Below are 22,000 nucleotides of genomic sequence, written 5' to 3'. Positions count from 1 at the left end.
AATGACTCTTTTATGGTTCAGTGTTTCTATATACTACTAAAGTATTGTATAACATTCTTAAAAACACAAAGACAAGAAGGGGAAGAAACATTGTCGTACCTGAATTCATGAAAATATTTTCAGGTCTGGTAGTAATAGGAGCCTGTCCAGGGAAACCCACAAGGCTTGTATTCAAATGAAATAAGTACAGTACTCACTGTCCTCTGCATGTATCACCCTTAATCACCCTTAATGGGGGATAAAGTGGCTCCCCTCCCGTATATCAAGAACTCTGGGGTGTTAAGCAGCTTATAAAGACAAGGAGTGAGTTGTATCTGATGTTAAGGACTGACAAACTGTGAGACTGTGCAGTGGTGGCAATATCAATGAGTTAGAAATGGACAGTATCTTTTCACAACTTAAACTGAATGCACATTTGACATTTTTCAATCTGATGTCTCTAACCAGGGTCCACAAAGCCAACCAGTTCAGTTCAGTTCCCTAATCTGTGCACGATGTTCCCGAAGGATCGTGTGAATCTGCAGGTGAATCTGATGGATGACAGGGTGATAGTGTCACGATGCATTTTTCAGGACCCTGTGCAGACGATAGAATCCGGAAGGGAGTGCAACAAACACGGGGGAGAGAGGACTAGGAACAGGGCTGGTAGACGAACAGGGGGGCGTGTCGACGGTGCACAGGTGCTCGGGGGGGCGTGGCCAAGGCAAACAAGTCCAAAGGGAGTCCGAAGGGAAATCCAGAGTAGGCAAGAGTCCATAGCCAGGTAATCCATCCATAACAAAGACTACAAAAGTTAAAAGGGATGCTGTCTGTGTGGAGTTTGTGTGTTCTCCCCCTGTTCTCTTCTGGGTGCTTCAGTTTCCTGCCACAGTCAAAAAACATACTGGTAGGGTAATTGGCTTCTAGGAAAATTGGTCCCGGTGTGAGTATTTGTGTGTCTGTGTTTACATATTTTGGGGGAATCTGTCAAAGACATGGTAACCAGCTGCCTGTTGATGCTTCTTACACTTATATAGCGCTTTTCTGGATACTCCACTCCACTCAAAATTTACAGGTAATGGGACTCCCCTCCACCAATGTGTAGACTGATGTGACGGCAGTCAGAGTGCACCAGTACACTCCCCACACACCAGGAGAGCAGAGTGATGAAGATGAGATGGGGATTATTAGGAGGCCATGACTGGTAAAGGCCAGGATGCCAGGGTAAACACCCCTACTCTTTTCGCAATCTTTTTCTTCAAGACTAAAGAGGTCTAGTTTTTCAAAATGAGTTCTTCAAAATGTGCTCTTACTAGTGCATTGTACATTTTAACAAAACATCCCCAGGTGTAAATCTTACAGTTCTCAATCCACCCCCCTATTTCCTTGCCCCTTGATCCAGTATGGGATCACAGAGGAGCCTGTCCCGGCCAGCAACATGTGTAAGACAGGAGGTCAGTCCATCGCAGGGAACACACAGACACTGCCACTCATACACTCACATCGGACCAATTTCACAGAACCCAACTACAGTAACCTACCAGGATGTTTTTGAATGCGTGTAATTCAACACACCTGTTAACAGAATCCAAATCCAGGCACACAAGCCCTCAGGTGGGGACAAAGACTTCTGGGTGTGAACTAAAATGTTCCAGGTGTACAGTGAGTGGCAGTGAGAGCGTGTATATATACAGTATGAGTGATACTGCAGGTAACTCTTACAAAACCAGGTCTGAGCAGAAGGCAGATCAGTGAGAGGACCTCAGAGATTCAGGACATACTGTAGAGTCCCAGTCCAGTTAGCAATAGAGATGTTTATGTTAAAATCATTTAAAGATCTTTCTACCTTGAAAAACATCCTTCTCAAGCAGATTCCTCAATCGATCATGGTAAAGTACTTTATAAACACTTGCGATAGGTATTGCTTCTTATCTGTGTTTTTTTAATTATAATGGTGGTATTTTAGTGCTTGAGTGGTTATTGTCTTAACATAGTAAGACAATGATAGCTACAGTTTTATCATGTGAATGTGCCATGGAAATTATTTTATTTTAAGACAGATATAATGAATTTGATTTTATCTTATTTTCTTTGGAAGTGTTAATTTTAATTTTAAATTAATGTGTCTGTGTTGTGTTCCTGTAGCTCTAGAATGAGCAGTGTGAGAACAGCTTGTACCTGCTGCATGATGATCTGTTCTGTATTATTCAGGTGTATGGGGGTCTCCTCCACATCATGAACAGTAACAGGTGCAGCCTTGAGATCTGTGTGGACTCTTGGCCAAACTTCAACACTGTCATCTGTAGACGTCAAAACAAGGTACAGTACAGAATGACAAGGAAAATGTGAAAATCCGCAAAGATCAGACTACTTAAATAACTTAAATAACACGGAATTATGCTTTTACGAGAACCGTTTTCATTAGTTTTGCAAAACCTGTCTTCATATTGAGTGCTAATAGGAGTTTTGTAACAGTGCAGGACATGTCGTGTAAAATATGTAAAAACATTAAGCTTTTTAAAAGTCTAATCTAAAAACCATTTTGGAAAAGAGAAATATCAGATGCAAAGTTAGTCAAAGCACAAAGCTCTTTAAAAGCAATTATAATTGAGGAGTACAAAGCAATGTATAGCAGGTCTTACCACAATGTAAAAACACCTGAACATGATTTGCGCTAATTCTTCAGTTTTTCATGGATACCTGTGCTTTGATGTGCTGTCCAATGGGTGGGGGTGGAATACAAAAAGACATATACCAGTTTAAAGCTGGGAATATCTGGAAGACACAAGACTCAGCAAGAGGCCAGGTCCACCAGCTCTCTCCTCCTCCCTGTCAATGATTGTACATGTATCTGACTGGACATTGTAATGATCTGAAACTAGAAGTGTCCACACTCATGTCCTACTGATCACAGAGAAACTCTGACAGTTCAGGACTGACGAAGGGTGAGACTGGTGGAGTTTGGAGTTGGGGAGTACCTGGATAACTGTGCTATAAACAGACAGCAAGTTTAATTATGTAACAAACTGAACGTGAGTGTCAAATTTGAGTTTTGAAACTGATGTCTCTTTTCCCAGGACCTGAGAAGCCATCCAGTTCAGTTCCCTAATCTGTGCACGATGTTCACGAAGGATCTTGAGAATCTGCGGGCGATGCTGATGGATGACAGGGTGATAGACTGGACCCAAGACACCATTGTGAGAGGTTCTGTAGCTCATTAAGTATTGCGATATGATACAAGGAGTGAGTGTGAGGGACGCAGAGCTCCCATTAGAGAAGCATGTGTTGATATCTGACTGCTGCTGAAGCAAGTCTATAAACTAACAAGACAAGTGAGGGCGTACCTGTGCAATGTCAGCTGTCCTAGCTGCCCCAGTGAGGGTCCATATAACAGTACCACTCTCGGAGGAGAATGAGCATAAGTTCAGGAAAAGAGCAAAGAAGTTAACCAAAAGGCCATGATGGGTGTGTCAGGCACTGTGGTCCGTAAAGTAACGGCCGTGTCCTGTGGAGCCACATTATTCCTAATCCGTTAATCTCCTAAAACTGGATCTCGCCACGCACACATTCACACTCGCTCAAGACTAGATTGCAAATGTACCGTCCTTCTAAAGAAGAAGGAAACATTTACATGGTTTCCATGTTTTCTTTTAACATTTTAAATACTAACGCACATGAACAGCTAGTAAGGTACTGTACGGAGTGTTGTGTCATAATTATGACAACATCTAGACATTTTCCATAATTCCATAGTTATATGCCATGATAAAATGAATTTTAAAAAGTCTGTTGTTTAAAGGTGGCATCTGTTGTAAAAGAAGAATTTGTTTTAAAAACAGTGTACAACTTGTTTTTTTAAAAAGGTATTCCAGGCTCTTACTGTGACTTAATAAAAGAAGTTGCTACCAGCGGTGGAATGGATGTTGAAGAATTCAGCGGCTTCAAACTGATTTTTCATCAGAATCCACAGAGTGTTCTACACATGGAGTGAGTGCAAGACTAGAGAGAGGATAAAGGCTTGACTGGGAGGGCATGGTGGCACAGTGGTTGGCATTGCTGCGTTGCAGTGCTGGGGACTGGGGTCTGAGTCTGGTTATTAGGTAATCTTTGTAGATTTTAAGATATTTTTTAAACCTTTTTAATTGCAATTATTGTATAGGCTTATGATAGTGTTTAATTTATTTATGTGAAATGTATAGAACCATTCAGCGAGGGAATCAGCAACAAGGGGGAAGGGGAAAAGGTTTTGACTTGTAGAAACTGTTACACTTTTAACTCATGTGTTTAATACTTACAAAAATACACATATTATAATTCTCTGAAGAAATTCAATGACAAAATGTGCAAACAGAGATCTGGTGTATTTTCTTCTTTATTTTCTTGCCTGTTACTTACAGGAGTGACCCTACACTGAAGATCTCAAGCCTGCAGGTTTCCCATGCTGAACTGGTGGTGAAGCAGTTTGACTTTGGAAGAAGTGACCTCACTCTCAGCCATGTGAGGAGCTGTATCCAGCACCTCCCCAGTGCCTGTATCCTGGACGACAGTGGGAATCCAGTCTCCTGGAGTCTCTCTGATGAGCTGTGTGAAATGAGAATGGGTTTCACCTTACCTGAGTATCGAAGGACTGGATACATGAAGACAGTCTTGACTGCTCTGCTAAAACAGATACATGCGATGGGCTTACCTATCTATGCCCATGTTGCAGAAGAGAATACTGCTGCAATTAACATGTTTAAATCTTTCAACTACACTTTTGTCCCTGGGAAATGTGCTGTCAAAATTCTTGTATTCAAAAGGCCAGTTAATGGAGTCACGTTGAAACCTACATCATCCTCATCTGATTGATTGTCACTTTTTAATAAAAACATAATGTTTGGGTTTACTCTAGTTAATTAACTTCTTGATTTATTATTAGAGGTTACTAAATAAAATACATGAATACATCTTGAACTTCAGTAGCACATCTCTCTGAAACCTCTCCCACTACCCCATCTACACACCTGCATGTTGTGTTACTGTGGCTCTGGAATGAGCAAAACAAGGTACAGGATGACAAGAGAAGTCAAAAAGTGCAAGTCTGCAAAATACAAAGACTAAATAACTTAAATAAGAGAATTAAATTCTTACTAGAACTGTTTCTATTGTTTTTGCAAAACCTATTTTCACATATGCAGTAGAGTGCTGGAAGGAATTTTGTAATAGTGGAGGACTGTAAAACACAGTAAAGTATAGAGCATTTATTTGAACCATAAACCAATTTGGTAAGGAGAAATATCAGAATAAATGTATTCAAAGCAGATATTAACAGCTGTTGTCATAAAGGAATCTGAACGAGGTGCATAGAGAGTCCACTGAGGTGGCTTGGGGATTTTAATTAATACTTTACACCTAGAGTGTGGAATTTGCATGTTCTCTATGGGTGGGATTTTCTCAGGGTCCCTGCTTTCTTCCCAGACAGATGCAGGTGAGGTTTAGAAACTTATGTTTTTTACTGCTCTGACCCCATTTGCTGAATTAAACAAATTCATTGGATAAAAATCCAAATCACCTGTTGTTTTCTAGTTGCACATTGCAAAGCACATAGCAGGGCATGGGCAGTTGGGAAATTCCTGATTTACAAATTGGGAAGACAGACAACACACATACACACAATTAGTGTTCTGCTCAGACAATTAAATTTAAAAAATAAATTATTCAAACAGTAGAATCTTTGATGTGACCAGAAAAAGAAAACTTTTATTTTTCCATCCATCTTTAGGTGCATTTTTGATTCAACAAATACAAAAACTGTCAATGTGTGTCATTCCATAAATATTGCACTGTTCCACAAATTCAACATGAAAATATTGCTTATAGTCTGGCAGGTAAGATAAATCAATTTAAATGGGCATGTAAATATCGAATGTTGTGTACGATACACGGAGTGGAAGAAAATTAATATTGTTTAGTAAGTAAAGGAAGGGAAAGAGATGTATTAAGGAAATTAAAAGTTGAGAAAAATGTATTAAAAATAAAGTTGTCTTCCAGTTTTTGGGGGGGATGGAGGGGAAAAAAAGACAGACCATCAGTGGCAGATGGCGAAAGAACAGATTTTGTTGCTTTTAACTTGCTTTTCTTTCCAGTAGAAAGGCACTGCTTCCTAGAGAGCAAGTGTTGTCCAAACTCAAAAAGGAGAGAAAAAAAGATTATTTTTAAAATACATTTTCAGCAACTCATACAATTTGTCAATAGGGGCCGCTGTCGCAAGCACCAACAGGCAGAAGATAAGAAAGTTAAATAAAGTTAAAGTTTTGAGCTTCTACCTCACCGAGGTTGTCTATCAGCGGTAGCTAGTCAACATTACAAATAAACAATAAGGACAGTATTTCCGTTTAAAAAATAAAAGAGAAAAGGAAAGCTTTTCAAACCTGAAGATTTGTGACACTTCTCATTCCCAGTAACACTAAGCCACTGCAAGGAATGTGCACCATCTTGCAAAACAAAGATCAGTATGTACCTGCCCTGTAGCCTTGTATAAGGCAAAGCAACACATCTTGTTTACATCTTTTCATCATATATTTGTTTGAATTTATTTAAGCCAAGAAAGTGAACATTTACACTGAGAGAGTTGGATGTCTGTGTGGAGTTTGCATGTTCATCCAGGTTTTCTCCGGTTAGTATAGTCTCCACTCAACTCCATCATGGACATGTTGAATACCAATAGACAGACATGCAAAACTGTCTGTCTTCTGTGGAGCAGGAGGTAAATGCATTATTCAGCATTTCTTTTCCTTACCTGTAAGTACATGGAGAATCCTTTGTTTCAGTGCAATGTTGTTTCTGTTCACAGGTGCATATTCTCTTATTAAAGTGGAAAATATTAAATAGATTTAATAAATAGATTAATAAATTTGTAAAAAATAATTCTGAAACGTTCTAGTAACTTCTGAAATTCCACAGTTATTTCCTAAGAACAAAAAGGTAAGTGTTGTGTACATTTAAGTTGACATCACCTTGTCCTTAAGAAATGCCATGATAGCAGAAAATAATTTCCCTAATCTTAAAATATCCCAAGATCATACTGACCCGATAAAAGAAGTTGCCTCTATCATTGGAATAAAATGTCAGAACACCAAGACCAGAATCAAGACAGCTTTCTTGCGATAAGGGAGTACAAGCTGTACAGCACATTACAACCGAAGAGCATTCTCTGTGACCAGTGATGGCAAGATGGCCGTTGTGTAGCGATGCGGGAGCGGGCAGAGCCGAGGCGAACACCGGAAAAAGTCGACTCCCTGTCTGAGGGCGTGAGGCTGGCGAAAACTGGGTGGGAAAAAAAAGAAGAAAAATACGGCGCACAGGCTGCTTTTTGTAAAAATGTTCTGTGAGGAAGGCTGAAGAAGGCTCCACAGCTGAAACGTTGTTTCTTTGCTTTTCGGCATGGAATAAGCCTTTATTTGTTCCTGTACAGTTTTTGTTATGCTGCTACTGTCATGTTTGCTAGTTTGCAGTTTAGTTTTGCTAAACTGAATTCCAACTACAACATTTACTTGGACTCTACAGACACCTTGGGCTTTCCTATCCTGAGCTACTGAGCCAAACGGAGACACAAACACACATAGGCACACACCAAAAATATCAAAAGAAAATCCTCATATTAAAATCAACTAATTAAGCAAATATTGGCTAAGCATGCAATTACTGGGTGGCACAGTGATTAGCATTGACGCCTTGCAGAAGTGGAGCCCTGGGTTGAATTCCAAACTAGCTCTCAGTGGGGAGGAGAGCAGAGTGATGAAGCCAGTTCACAGATGGGGAGTATTAGGAGGCCATGATGGGTAAAGGCCAATGGGAAATTTGGCCAGGATGCCAGGGAAAACACTCCTACTCTTTTCAAGAAGCACCCTGGGATTTATAATGACAACAAAGAGTCAGGACCTCAGTTTTATGTCTCTGTCCATCCAAAGGTAGGTGCCTTTATACAGTTTTGTGTCCCCTATACTATACTGGGGCATTAAGACCCACACAGACCACAGGGTGAGAACCCCTTACTGGCCCCACTAACACCTCTTCCAGCAGCAACCTTAGCTTTCCCAAAAGGTCTCCCATCCAGATACCGGCCAGGTTCACACCTGCTGAGCTTCAGTGGGCTGTCAGCTGTAAACTGTAGGGGCATATGGCTGCTGGCCTCTGGTTTTCATTTTACTGTTGATTCTGAAGAGCTTTGACCTTGGCTGACTGGTTTTCCTAGTTTATCTTTATCATCTCCCCTGGTTGTTTTAAATACCAGGATCAGGTCCCTTCGCAATCTTTTTCTTCAAGTCTAAAATGTCTATTTTTTTCAGTCAGTGCAGGACATTCCTTTAAGTTTGAAAATGTAACTGGTGGCTCTTCACTGGAATGTTGTGTCCAAACTGTACTCAATATTCAAAATGTTCTCTTACTACTGCATTGTACATTTTAACAAAACATTCCCAGGTGTAAATCTTACAGTTCTCAATCCATCCCCCTATTTCTTAGCCCCTTGATCCAGTACAGGATCACAGAGAAGCCGGAGCCTGTCCCAGGTGTGACGGTTGCGTCTGCAGATCTTACGCAGAATCCTTCATTCTGGAGACGTAAACATTAAGCCAGTCTATGGTCAGAAATCGTGTAGTTAAGAGTACTAAACATTAGCGCCGAAGAGGTAGAGAGAGAGACGTGGTTGTAGGAGAAGCAGGAGTCTAAACCAGGAGTATCACTGAAGTGCCAAATCAGTAACCGGGAGTCAGAAATGGAGGCCAGGGATCGAAGAGAGTGCGCAGGAAGAAGGAGACAGAGTAGCTTAGACAGGAGTAATCCAATACTGAGTGAGGGGTGGTATGAGAGTGGGTTTACATATGGGAGTGAACATGGGTGTGAGAATGTGAGGTGCGTGATTGAAGGAGATAAGATCTTCTGGAGCGAGAGGCAGGTGACGTGAAATCGGCCAGCAATGTGCGTAAGACCAATTTCCCAGAACCCAACTAACCTACCAGGATGTTTTTAGATGCATATAATTCCACACACCTGTTAACAGAATCCAGATCCAGGCACAGAAGCCCTCAGGTGGGCACAAAGACTTCTGGGTGTGAACTTTAAAATGTTCCAGGTGTACAGTGAGTGGCAGTGAGAGCGTGTATATATACAGTATGAGTGATGCTGCAGGTAACTCTTACAAAACCAGGTCTGAGCAGAAGGCAGATCAGTGAGAGGACCTCAGAGATTCAGGACATACTGTAGAGTCCCAGTCCAGTTAGCAATAGAGATGTTTATGTTAAAATCATTTAAAGATCTTTCTACCTTGAAAAACATCCTTCTCAAGCAGATTCCTCAATCAATCATGGTAAAGTACTTTATAAACACTTGCGATAGGTATTGCTTCTTATCTGTGTTTTTTTAATTATAATGGTGGTATTTTAGTGCTTGAGTGGTTATTGTCTTAACATGGTAAGACAATGATAGCTACAGTTTTATCATGTGAATGTGCCATGGAAATTCTTTTGTTCTAAGACAATGATATAATGAATTTGATTTTATCTTATTTTCTTTGGAAGTGTTAATTTTAATTTTTAATTACTGTTTCCCTGTTGTGTCCCTGAATCTCTAGAATGTGTGAGAATGTAAGAGTGTGAGAACGCCTTGTACCTGCTGCATGATGATGTGCTCTGTATTATTCAGGTGTATGGGGGTCTCCTCCACATCATGAACAGTAACAGGTGCAACCTTGAGATCTGTGTGGACTCTTGGCCAAACGTCAACACTGTCATCTGTAGACGTCAAAACAAGGTACAGAATGACAAGGAAGATGTGAAAATCTGCAAAGATCAAAGACTACTTAAATAACTTAAATAACACGGAATTATGCTTTTACGAGAACCATTTTCATTATTTTTGCGAAACCTGTGTTCATATTGAGTGAAGTAACAGTGCAGGACATGTCGTGTAAAATATGTAAAAAGATTAAGCTTTTTAAAAGTCTAATCTAAAAACCATTTTGGGACAGAGAAATATCAGATGCAAAGTTAGTCAAAGCACAAAGCTCTTTAAAAGCAATTATGATTGAGGAGTACAAAGCAATGTAGTAAGTGCATAGAAACAAAACACAATGTAAATGACATATAAGGTATAGCAGGTCTTACCACAATGTAAAAACACCTGAACATGATTTGCGCTAATTCTGCAGAACTTCTTCAGTTTTTCATGGATACCTGTGCTTTGATGTGCTGTCCAATGGGTGGGGGTGGAATACAAAAAGACATATACCAGTTTAAAGCTGGGAATATCTGGAAGACACAAGACTCAGCAAGAGGCCAGGTCCACCAGCTCTCTCCTCCTCCCTGTCAATGATTGTACATGTATCTGACTGGACATTGTAATGATCACAAACTAGAAGTGTCCTCACTCATGTCCTACTGATCACAGAGAAACTCTGACAGTTCAGGACTGACGAAGGGTGAGACTGGTGGAGTTTGGAGTTGGGGAGTACCTGGATCACTGTGTTATAAACAGACAGTAAGTTTAATTATGTAAGAAATTGAATGTGAATTTGAGTTTTGAAACTGATGTCTCTTTTCCCAGGACCTGAGAAGCCATCCAGTTCAGTTCCCTAATCTGTGCACGATGTTCACGAAGGATCTTGAGAATCTGCGGGCGATGCTGATGGATGACAGGGTGATAGACTGGACACAAGACACCATTGTGAGAGGTTCTGTAGCTCATTAAGTATTGCGATATGATACAAGGAGTGAGTGTGAGGGACGCAGAGCTCCCATTAGAGAAGCATGTGTTGATATCTGACTGCTGCTGAAGCAAGTCTATAAACTAACAAGACAAGTGAGGGCGTACCTGTGCAATGTCAGCTGTCCTAGCTGCCCCAGTGAGGGTCCATATAACAGTACCACTCTCGGAGGAGAATGAGCATAAGTTCAGGAAAAGAGCAAAGAAGTTAACCAAAAGGCCATGATGGGTGTGTCAGGCACTGTGGTCTGTAAAGTAACGGCCGTGTCCTGTGGAGCCACATTATTCCTAATCCGTTAATCTCCTAAAACTGCATCTCGCCACGCCCACATTCACACTCGCTCAAGACTAGATTGCAAATGTACCGTCCTTCTAAAGAAGAAGGAAACATTTACATGGTTTCCATGTTTTCTTTTAACATTTTAAATACTAACGCACATGAACAGCTAGTAAGGTACTGTACGGAGTGTTGTGGCGATCCCCGTTTTAACCATCAGTAATCCACTGCAAGGAACGTGCACAGTCATGGGGACCAGAGAGTACTGTTTAAATATCCAGCTGCTTTAACATACATGAAAAGCAGAATCCCATTCATGATCTGGCAGGCCTCTGTATGTATTCCCAGAAATAACTGGCATTGTTGTAGGTCTCCATTTTTCCACATCTAGCTTTTATATTTGTTTTTATTTGTTACTATAAAAAGGCTTCATAGTTCTGGGATCCTGAGCTCATTTCCTCCAGAACACACTATGGATCAGCACAGCCAAACATTTTGAAAAAGTAACAGGAAGAGACAAATTTTGTTTAACTCTACAAGTTCTTTGCACATTGCAGTATTGTTGTTTTTAGTTTAATGAATAAAACACAAACACATATAAAATTATGTCACATCTTCTGAAACAGTCATTTGAATTTTTCAGTCACATTTCTGATATTTGAATAATTTAATTCGAATTTGAATGTCTGGACAGAACACTTGTCATGTGTCTGGAGTGCTACAGTGTCAACCTAAAATATTTGGTTTAAAGTTTACTGTATGCCAAAATGGGATAAAGGAGATATATTTTACAGATACTTATCTGCCAGAATTTGGAGGCTCTGTCAGTTTCAGTGCAAATGTATATACATGTAAAGATATTATATTCCCTTATTGCAGTGAAAAAAACAAATGTGAAATGTAATTTACTTCGGAGTGTCATAATTATGACAACGTCTAGACATTTTCCAGAATTCCAGAGTTATTTCCCATGATAAAATGAATTTTAAATAGTCTGTTGTTTAAAGGTGGCATCTCTTGGCCACAAAAATTTGCTGTAAAAATAGTGTACAACTTGTTTTTTTAAAAAGGTATTCCAGGCACTTACTGTGACTTAATAAAAGAAGTTGCTACCAGCGGTGGAATGGATGTTGAAGAATTCAGCGGCTTCAAACTGATTTTTCATCAGAATCCACAGAGTGTTCTACACATGGAGTGAGTGCAAGACTAGAGAGAGGATAAAGGCTTGACTGGGAGGGCATGGTGGCACAGTGGTTGGCATTGCTGCATTGCAGTGCTGGGGACTGGGGTCTGAGTCTGGTTATTAGGTAATCTTTGTAGATTTTAAGATATTTTTTAAACCTTTTTAATTGATTACTTTAATTGCAATTATTGTATAGGCTTATGATAGTGTTTAATTTATTTATGTGAAATGTATAGAACCATTCAGTGAGGGAATCAGTAACAAGGGGGAAGGGGAAAAAGTTTTGACTTGTAGAAAGTATTACACTTTTAACTCATGTGTTTAATACTTACAAAAATACACATATTATAATGCTCTGAAGAAATTCAATGACAAAATGTGCAAACAGAGATCTGGTGTATTTTCTTCTTTATTTTCTTTCCTATTACTTACAGGCGTGACCCTACACTGAAGATCTCAAGCCTGCAGGTTTCCCATGCTGACCTGGTGGTGGAGCACACTGCCTTCAGAGGAAGTGACCTCACTCTCAGCCATGTGAGGAGCTGTATCCAGCACCTCCCCAGTGCCTGTATCCTGGACGACAGTGGGAATCCAGTCTCCTGGTGTCTCTCTGATGAGCTGTGTGAAATGAGAATGGCTTTCACCTTACCTGGGTATCGAAGGACTGGCTACATGAAGACAGTCTTTACTGCTCTGCTAAAACAGATGCATGCAATGGGCTTACCTATCTATGGCCATGTTGCAGAAGAGAATACTGCTGCAATTAACATGTTTAAATCTTTCAACTACACTTTTGTCCCTGGGAAACGTGCTGTAAAAATTCTCGTATCCAAAAAGGCCAGTTAATGGAGTCACATTGAAACCTACATCACCCTCATCTGATTGATTTTCACTTTTTAATAAAAATGTAAATGTTTAGGTTTACTCTAGTTAATTAACTTCTTGATAAATCGTTAGAGGTTACTAAATAAAATATATGAATACATCTTGGACTTCAGTAGCACATCTCTCTGAAACCTCTCCCACCACCCCATCTACACACCTGCATGTTGTGTTACTGTGGCTCTGGAATGAGCAAAACAAGGTACAGGATGACAAGAGAAGTCAAAAAGTGCAAGTCTGCAAAATACAAAGACTAAATAGCTTAAATAAGAAAATTAAATTCTTACTAGAACTGCTTCTATTGTTTTTGCAAAACCCATTTTCACATATACAGTACAGTGCTGAAAGGAATTTTGTCATAGTGCAGGACTGTAAAACAAAGTATCAATTTGGTGAGGAGAAAGATCTGTACAAAGCAGATATTAACAGCTGTTGTGATAAAGGAATCCAAATGTAGGTGCATTGAACCAAACTATGAATAAAGGAAGTGGTGGGTGTGTAGCAGGTATTAACACCACATACAAAGCACATGAAAATTATTTGTGATTATATAAAGATATGATATAGATATATTGAAAGTGTCTTCAAAGTCTACGGAGGTGGCTTGGGGATTTTAATTAATACTTTACACCAAGAGTCCTGTCTGTGTGGAGTTTGCATGTTCTCCATGTCTGGGATTTTCTCAGGGTCCCTGCTTTCTTCCCAGACACATGCAGGTGAGGTTTAGAAACCTGTTTTTTTACTGCTCTGGCCCCATTTGCTGAATTAAATAAATTAATTGGATAAAAAGCCAAATCACCTGTTGTTTTCTAGTTGCCAATTGCAAAGCACATAGCAGGGCATGGGCAGTTGGGAAATTCCTGATTTACAAATTGGGAAAACAGACAACACACATACACACAATTAGTGTTCTGCTCAGACAATTACATTTAAAAAATAAATTATTCAAACTTAGATATTCCCATCTATCTTTATGTGCATTCTTGATTCAACAAAAACAAAAAGTCAATGTGTGTCATTCTGTAAATGCTGCACTGTCCCACAAATTCAACATGAAAATATTGCTTATAGTCTGGCAGGTAAGATAAATCAATTTAAACAGTTGTGTAAATATGGAATGTTGTGTCCGATACACGGAGTGGAAGAAAATTAATATCGTTTAGTAAGTAAAGGAAGGGAAAGAGATGCATTAAGGAAATTAAAAGTTGAGAAAAATGTATTAATAATAAAGATGTCCTCCAATTTGTGGGGGGGATGGAAGGAAAAAAGACAGACAGATGGCGAAAGAACAGATTTTTGTTGCTTTCGTCTTGCTTTTCTTTCCAGTAGAAAGGCACTGCTTCCTAGAGAGTGAGTGTTGTCCAAACTCAAAAAGGAGAGCAAGAAAGATTCTCTTTAAAAATACATTTTCTGCAACTCGTACAGTTTGTCAATAGGGGACGCTGTCGCAAGCACCACCCCGGTACCATCATCAACAGGCAGAAGATAAGAAAGTTAAATAACATGTAGTTCGTTTTGAGCTTCTACCGCACCGAGGTTGTCCATCAGGGGTAGCTAGTCAACATTACAAATAAACAATAAGGACACTATTTCCAATTCAAAAATAAAAGAGAAAAGGAAAGCTTTTCAAACCTGAAGATTTGTGACACTTCTCATTCCCAGTAACACTAAGCCACTGCAAGGAATGTGCACAATCTTGCAAAACAAAGATCAGTATGTACCTGCCCTGTAGCCTTGTATAAGGCAAAGCAACACGTCTTGTTTATGTCTTTTCATCATATATTTGTTTGAATTTATTTAAGCCAAGAAAGTGAACATTTACACTGAGAGAGTTGGATGTCTGTGTGGAGTTTGCATGTTCATCCAGGTTTTCTCCAGTTAGTACAGTCTCCACTCAACTCCATCATGGACATGTTGAATACCAATAGACAGACATGCAAAACCGTCTGTCTTCTGTGGAGCAGGAGGTAAATGCATTATTCAGCATTTCATTTCCTTACCTGTAAGTACATGGAGAATCCTTTGTTTCAGTGCAATGTTGTTTCTGTTCACAGGTGCATATTCTCTTATTAAAGCGGAAAAGATAAATATCAGAGATTTAATACATTTGTAAAAATTAATTCTGAAATGTTCTAGTAACTTCTGAGATTCCACAGTTATTTCCTAAGAAGAACAAAAAGGTAAGTGTTGTGTACATTTAAAGTTGACATCAACTTGTCCTAAAGAAATGCCATGATAGCAGAAAATAATTTCCCTAATCCCAAGATCATACTGACCCGATAAAAGAAGTTGCCTCTATCATTGGAATAAAATGTCAGAACACCAAGACCACAATCAAGACAGCGTTCTTGCGATAAGGGAGTACAAGCTGTACAGTACATTACAACCGAAGAGCATTCTCTGTGACCAGTGATTGAAGATATGCATTGTGTAGCGATTTATAATGACAACAAAGAGTCAGGACCTCAGTTTTATGTCTCTGTCCATCCAAAGATAGGTGCCTTTATACAGTTTGTTGTCCCCTATACTATACTGGGGCATTAAGACCCACACAGACCACAGGGTGAGAACCCCTTACTGGCCCAACTAACACCTCTTCCAGCAGTAACCTTAGCTTTCCCAAAAGGTCTCCCATCCAGATACCAGCCAGGTTCACACCTGCTGAGCTTCAGTGGGCTGTCAGCTGTAAGCTGTAGGGGCATATGGCTGCTGGCCTCTGGTTTTCATTTTACTGTTGATTCTGAAGAGCTTTGACCTTGGCTGACTGGTTTGTCTTCATCATCTCCCCTGGTTGTTTTAAATACCAAGATCAGGTCCCTTCGTAATCTTTTTCTTCAAGTCTTAAATGTCTAGTTTTTTTCAGTCAGTGCAGAATATTCCTTTAAGTCCGAAAATGTAACCGGTGGCTCTTCACTGGAATGTTGTGCCCAAACCTGTACTCAATATTCAAAATGTGCTCTTACTAGTGCATTGTACATTTTAACAAAACATGCCCAGGTGTAGATCTTACAGTTCTCAATCCACCCCCCTATTTCCTTGCCCCTTGATCCAGTACAGGATCACAGAGAAGCCGGAGCCTGTCCAGGCCAGCAACGTGTGTAAGACAGGACGTCAGTCCATCACAGGGAACACACAGACACTGTCACTCATACACTCACATCGGACCAATTTCCCCGAACCCAACTAACCTACCAGGATGTTTTTGGATGCATATAATTCCACACACCCGTTATCAGAATCCAAATCCAGGCACACAAGCCCTCAGGTGGGGACAAAGAGTTCTAGCTGCTGGGTGTGAACTTTTAAATGTTCCTGTTCACCATGGCTGACAGTGAGAGCGTGTATACTGTATATATCCATGATATTGCAGGTAACCCTTACAAAAGTAGGTCTGAGCAGAAGGCAGATCAGTGAGAGGACCTCAGAGATTCAGGACATACAGTACCAGGCCAGTTAGCAATAGAGATGTTTATTTTAAAATCATTTAAAGATCTTTCTACCTTGAAAAACATCCTTCTCAAGCAGATTCCTCAACCAATCACGGTAACGTATTTTATATACACTTCTGATGGGTATTGCTTCTGATCTGAATTTTGTATTATGAAAGGTGGCATTTTAATATTTGAGTTGTTATTGACATATCATTCTAAGACAATGTTATAATGAATTTGATTTTATCTTATTTTCTTTGGAAGTGTTAATTTTATTTTTTAATTACTGTGTCTGTGTTGTGTTCCTGTAGCTCTAGAATGAGCAGTGTGAGATAAGCTTGTACCTGCTGCATGATGATGTGCTCTGTATTATTCAGGTGTATGGGGGTCTCCTCCACATCATGAACAGTAACAGGTGCAACCTTGAGATCTGTGTGGACTCTTGGCCAAACTTCAACACTGTCATCTGTAGACGTCAAAACAAGGTACAGAATGACAAGAGAGATCCGAAAATCTGCAAAGAGCGAAGACTAAAAATAACCTAAATAACAGAGAATTCAGTTCTTTTTGCAAAAGCCTGTCTTCTTACTGTAAAATACAAGTTTTTAAAAGTCTGATCCGTAAACCAGTTTGGGAAGGAGAAATGCCAGATGCAAAATTAGTCAAAGTAGATATGCAGTAAAGCACTTTAGTGTCTGCTGAGGTGGCATGATGATTTGAATTTTTCTTCTACACCTTCATGGTCCTGGGTTTGATTGCTGTCTGTGTGGAGTTTGCATGCTCTTCTTATGTATGTGTGGGGTTAAATCAGGGTCTCCTGTTTTCCCTCTAAGTGCATGCAGGTTCGGTTTAGAGACCACTGGGTTTAATCCTTCTGAACCTAATTGCTGAATTGAACTAATTCTTCAGAAATTCTCCAGTTTTTCATGGATACCTGTGCTTTGATGTGCTGTCCAACGTGTGGAAAACCATGAAGTGTCCAATAAGCACCAGTTCATGGTTGTAGCAGTGCTGATTCAAAAGGTGAGGTGAGATCTGGGGTAACCATCACGGATGATCTCTTTCTCTCTGACTACTGTCATGCCCGCGCTGGACAGCACACCTCCCGGCGCTGTTAGAACACGCTCAGGCAGACTTTCACAGCGGTCTTCTAATTAGTTAATTATTTCATTATTAGTTTCATTTCCTTTAAACTCTTCCCTCGCTGAGTTGCTGTGCGCCTGTTACCTCGTGGTTTTTTCACCCGTTATCTTTCTCCCTGTGTTTTGCGCCTGCTTTGTTCTTTAAGCGCTTCCCTTGTTCGTAGCCTCGACCGCTTTCAGACCTGAGTGTGGGGTTTGTTTTGTGCGCCTTTATTTCATTTTTTGCCACCTCTTTGTTGCGGCGCTCCCACCTCGCCGCTGCCCGAGACGTGCTTGTCAGCTCTCAGTCACACGCGGCTATTTTCCATCTCGCCGCGTCATTACAGCTACAGCCTGTATACAGGCTGTGTATTGTATATGTTCTACAGCTTTAATTCATTAAATATCAATGTTAGCAAAATCTCATTGTATTAGTATACAGGATATTTTCAAATACTTTTCTTTTGACATGCAGTACTGCCTTCTATCCTAATCTCATCAGATCTCAGCTGCTATCTAAGGCTGTGACTAGTCAGCACTGGGCTGGGAGACCTCTAATAAAGACCAGGTTGCTGCTGTAAGTGGTGTTGCTGACCATTAGGGGGTGCTCTTCTCTTTACCACTAGAATTTCCAAACCAGTGCCACAGTAGTCTGCTGTAAGGGGCATTGTCCTTCTGCTGAAATATTAAATCAGGTTTCTGCCTACTTGGTCTTTAAAGGTCCCATGGAACACTTTGTATACTGTTTTATGTATTTGTAGGATTTGCATAATCTGTCCCATTTATAACCCATAAATACTTTGGTGATGTAATTCTTCATTTTCATCATGATCTGCATGTGCTACTAATGTAGGTGATGACCTTTATAGGGGATAAAGAGCTTCTGGATTCTTTCAGATGAAAAGCACTGTGAACATGCAAGGGTTTAAATTGACTGTAGTGAATCAAGACTCCTATAAAGCTGGGAATCTCTGGAAGACACAAGACTCAACAAGAGGCCAAGACCACCAGCTCTCTCCTCCTCCTTGTAAATGATTGTACATGTATCTGACTGGACATTGTGATGATCACAAACTAGAAGTGTCCTCACTCATGTCCTACTGATCACAGAGAAACTCTGACAGCTCAGGACTGACAAAGGGTGAGACTGGTGGAGTTTGGAGTTGGGGAGTACCTGGATCACTGTGTTATACACAGACAGTAAGTTTAATTATGTAACAAACTGATCGTGAATTTGAGTTTTGAAACTGATGTCTCTTTTCCCAGGACCTGACAAGCCATCCAGTTCAGTTCCCTAATCTGTGCACGATGTTCACGAAGGATCTTGTGAATCTGCGGGCGATGCTGATGGATGACAGGGTGATAGACTGGACACAAGACACCATTGTGAGAGGTTCTGTATCTCATTAAGTGATCATAATGATCTATAATGTATATTAATGAACTGAAACTGACTTAAACTGACTCACCTGGCACTGCAACTGTTTTGCCCAGTCCTCCCACAGAAACAGAACATTCAACGCACTTTTAAACCTTTAACATGATGACATTTCCATATTTTTCCAGAAGGTCTGTTAGCATTTTGAACATACATGAATAGCTGGTGACACATTAATTAAAAGTTTTTTGGAACTCCTCATGCACAGAATCTCTAATCCACTGCAAAGAACGTGCACAACCATTTGCAAAGAAATTGTTTGCCTTTTCAAGAAGCTTATTGTCTTTTTCATGAATAGTGGCAACCAGATATTTCCTATGATAACATGAATTTTAAAAGTCTGTTGTTTAAAGATGGCATCTCTTTGTCATTAAAATGTTTGCAATGATAACACTGTACAGTCTTTCTTTTAAAAAGGTGTTCCAGGCTCTTACCATGCCTTAATAAAAGAATTTGCTACCAGCAGTGGAATGGATGTGAAAGAACTCACAAACTGCAATCTGATGGTTCATCACAATCCGGAGAGTATTCTACAGAAAAAGTGAGTGCAAGACTAATTACATAGAGAATTAAGTCTTGTTTAATTATTTAGGTAACGTTTGTAAGTGTAAAGAAGAAATTAAGCTTTTTTCTGAAACTTTGACTTTTTACAAACCATTCAGTGAGGTAATGAGTTTGAGATACATACTGTAGGGGAAAGGGAACAGTATTTTGGATTTCTATAGAAAGTGTTACACAGCTTTAACTCTGCAACTATTAATATTGGATACCACATGTATTTGGAGATTATTATTATTCTCTTCAGAAATGCAAAGGCATAATGTAAAATCAGTGATATAATGTGTTGTGTTATGTACTTTTTTTTGCTTACTTATGACTTGTAATAGTGACCCAGCACTGAAGATCTCAAGTCTGCAGGTTTCCCATGCTGAGCTGGTGGCGAAGCAGCTTGACTACAGTGGAAACGATCTCACTCTCAGCCACGTGAGGAGCTGTATCCAGCACCTCCCCAGTGCCTGTATCCTGGACGACAGTGGGAATCCAGTCTCCTGGTGTCTCTCTGATGAGCTGTGTGAAATAAGAATGGCTTTCACCTTACCTGAGTATCGAAGGACTGGATACATGAAGGCAGTCTTGAATGCTTTTATAAAACAGATACATGCTACGGGTTTCCCAGTCTATGCCCATGTTTTAGCAGAGAATGCTACTGCATTGAACATACTTAAATCTTTTGGCTTCTGTAACTACCCTGGTGTGACAGACCCCTTTGTGTTGATATTTAAGAATGGGCCAATCTGTGCACATTAACCCCTGTTTAGTCTCAGTTAAGTGCTGACTGGGCCACTGTATGATATTTAACCTTTGTCACCTTGCATTTGGAGCTTCACTTGCTCGCCTTACTGACCCTGAATTAGCAGCAGTGGAAACTTCCTCAACTCAGTCATTTCCATGTGGCCAGACTCTCTCTACCTTGCCGGCAGGCTGACATGGGACGAGCGAGGCTGCTCCTCTGCGACAGTTTCCTCACTGCTGTCGCTCAGGAGTCTTCGCATGGCGCCAACTCCTAACCTCGGGGTGTGTGAAGGCTCAGATGGCTATTTCAAGGATCTTAAGAAAAGCAAAAAGACTTCTCCAAGTAGACCACTTCTTCAAAATAAACACCATACAACTTTAGCTATGCTGCCACTGTCATCTTTGCAAAACTGAATTCAAACTACAATTTTTTCTTCGACTCTACCAACATGTTGGGTTTTACCACACTTGGCTACTGACCGAACAGAGACACAAACACACTTATATGCACATACCTACAACATCATAAGAAAATCATATTTCCATCAGTTAATTTAGCAATTATTCTCCAAGACAGATGCTGTGTTTACCAGAATGTTAGATTCACGTTGAGGTGGCCTCTAGTGGCCGAAATATGTCATTACAGCCTCATCCAGGGGCGATCTGCCTCAGACAATGGTCATCAGCCGCCTGTTGAACCACCTGAACTACTGTGAGAGTGATTATAAATTAAGGAAACTGATACGGTTATTAATCTGTAAACAGGGATTCCTTGAACCAGGAATTGGATGTGATTCAGACTGTTATAGTCCAGTGTTTCTTGGTACCACCACAGTACTCTTAAACTTTCTTAAAAAACACAAAGGGAAGAAACATGGTGTTAATTTGAATAAATGAAATATTTTCAGGTCTTATAGCGATAGGAGCCACAAGACTTGTATTCAAATGCAATAAGTACTCATCTCCTATGTCTATTAAGAAAAAAGGTGTACAGTTGACACAGTATCTACTGTACCAACACAGACCTGTGCTGTTATAAAAACACAGGAACTCTTTTGAGTAACAGCAGCCCATTCTGCCTCTCTAGTCCATTGGGTAAATTGAAGGTAATTGATCCCAGGATCTCCTCCAGCTGTTTCTTGAAAGAACCCAGGGCATCAGCTTCAGTACAGCTTGGCAGGTACATGTCCATATGGGCAGATTCCTCCAGATCCCCACCAGCATTTGTGTAAAGGGGCTCCTGTTCTTGACTTGAAAGGCATTTCCTCATAGTTTCTTGATTCTGAAGAAGTTTGACTAGTTTGCATTTTTAATACCTGTGACCAAAATTGTCCACAATATTCTAACTGTGCTCATACTAGAGCGCTGTCAATTTTGATTTAACAGGAAATCTCTTTGTTTAAACCCATCCATCCAATTTCTAATCCCTTTATCAAATACAGGGTTGCGGGCACCCTAACCCTAACCCTCTAATCTCTTTATCAAATACGGGGTACAACCTGGATGGGACGCCAGACACACAGACACAAACACGCTCACTGCAGGGCCAATCTTCCCAAAAGTCAGTTAACCTACATTACCGGTATGTAATTGGACTGAGGGAGGAAACTGGAGCACCCAGAGGAAACCCACACGAATACAGGGAGAACATACAAA

The 22,000-nt window shown here is 40.2% G+C and overlaps 3 protein-coding genes across 3 annotated transcripts; all 3 read left to right on the top strand.

The window, feature by feature from the left end:
- The first annotated feature begins 1,790 nt into the window (after positions 1–1,790).
- Positions 1,791–9,074, top strand: LOC148817669 (glycine N-acyltransferase-like protein 3). Its single transcript, XM_088938501.1, has 8 exons — positions 1,791–1,868; positions 2,191–2,298; positions 3,057–3,183; positions 3,843–3,966; positions 4,377–4,750; positions 5,417–5,446; positions 7,207–7,288; positions 9,020–9,074. Exons 1-8 carry the CDS (start codon positions 1,791–1,793, stop codon positions 9,072–9,074), a joined length of 978 nt encoding a protein of 325 aa, XP_088794627.1.
- A 173-nt stretch (positions 9,075–9,247) lies between these two features.
- On the top strand, positions 9,248–13,025 carry LOC148817668 (glycine N-acyltransferase-like protein 3). The gene is made up of 5 exons (XM_088938500.1): positions 9,248–9,325; positions 9,661–9,768; positions 10,561–10,687; positions 12,067–12,190; positions 12,614–13,025. Exons 1-5 carry the CDS (start codon positions 9,248–9,250, stop codon positions 13,023–13,025), a joined length of 849 nt encoding a protein of 282 aa, XP_088794626.1.
- A 3,501-nt stretch (positions 13,026–16,526) lies between these two features.
- On the top strand, positions 16,527–20,359 carry LOC148817667 (glycine-N-acyltransferase-like protein 3). The gene is made up of 5 exons (XM_088937911.1): positions 16,527–16,604; positions 16,870–16,977; positions 18,880–19,006; positions 19,469–19,589; positions 19,933–20,359. The coding sequence occupies exons 1-5, from the start codon at positions 16,527–16,529 to the stop codon at positions 20,357–20,359; spliced, it is 861 nt and encodes a 286-aa protein (XP_088794037.1).
- The last annotated feature ends 1,641 nt before the right edge of the window (positions 20,360–22,000 follow it).

This window comes from Atractosteus spatula, chromosome 20 (genome assembly GCF_055471065.1).
Source record: "Atractosteus spatula isolate fAtrSpa1 chromosome 20, fAtrSpa1.hap1, whole genome shotgun sequence".
NCBI classification, from domain to species: domain Eukaryota; kingdom Metazoa; phylum Chordata; class Actinopteri; order Semionotiformes; family Lepisosteidae; genus Atractosteus; species Atractosteus spatula.
Note: the sequence above shows the minus strand (reverse complement) of the source record. Positions and strands in the feature narration are given on the sequence as shown.

What these genes read in the sequence shown, in the direction of transcription:
- LOC148817668 (XM_088938500.1), top strand. Translation starts at nt 9,248, where the DNA reads ATGTTTATGTTAAAATCATTTAAAGATCTTTCTACCTTGAAAAACATC. An exon ending in ACAAGACACCATTGTGAGAG is followed by an intron (nt 10,688 to 12,066) that starts GTTCTGTAGCTC and finishes TTTTTTAAAAAG; the next exon opens with GTATTCCAGGCACTTACTGT. An exon ending in CAGAGTGTTCTACACATGGA is followed by an intron (nt 12,191 to 12,613) that starts GTGAGTGCAAGA and finishes TATTACTTACAG; the next exon opens with GCGTGACCCTACACTGAAGA.
- LOC148817667 (XM_088937911.1), top strand. Translation starts at nt 16,527, where the DNA reads ATGTTTATTTTAAAATCATTTAAAGATCTTTCTACCTTGAAAAACATC. An exon ending in AGATTCCTCAACCAATCACG is followed by an intron (nt 16,605 to 16,869) that starts GTAACGTATTTT and finishes TGTATTATTCAG; the next exon opens with GTGTATGGGGGTCTCCTCCA. An exon ending in ACAAGACACCATTGTGAGAG is followed by an intron (nt 19,007 to 19,468) that starts GTTCTGTATCTC and finishes TCTTTTAAAAAG; the next exon opens with GTGTTCCAGGCTCTTACCAT.
- LOC148817669 (XM_088938501.1), top strand. Translation starts at nt 1,791, where the DNA reads ATGTTTATGTTAAAATCATTTAAAGATCTTTCTACCTTGAAAAACATC. An exon ending in CAGAGTGTTCTACACATGGA is followed by an intron (nt 3,967 to 4,376) that starts GTGAGTGCAAGA and finishes TGTTACTTACAG; the next exon opens with GAGTGACCCTACACTGAAGA. An exon ending in GTGAGGCTGGCGAAAACTGG is followed by an intron (nt 7,289 to 9,019) that starts GTGGGAAAAAAA and finishes ACCTGTTAACAG; the next exon opens with AATCCAGATCCAGGCACAGA.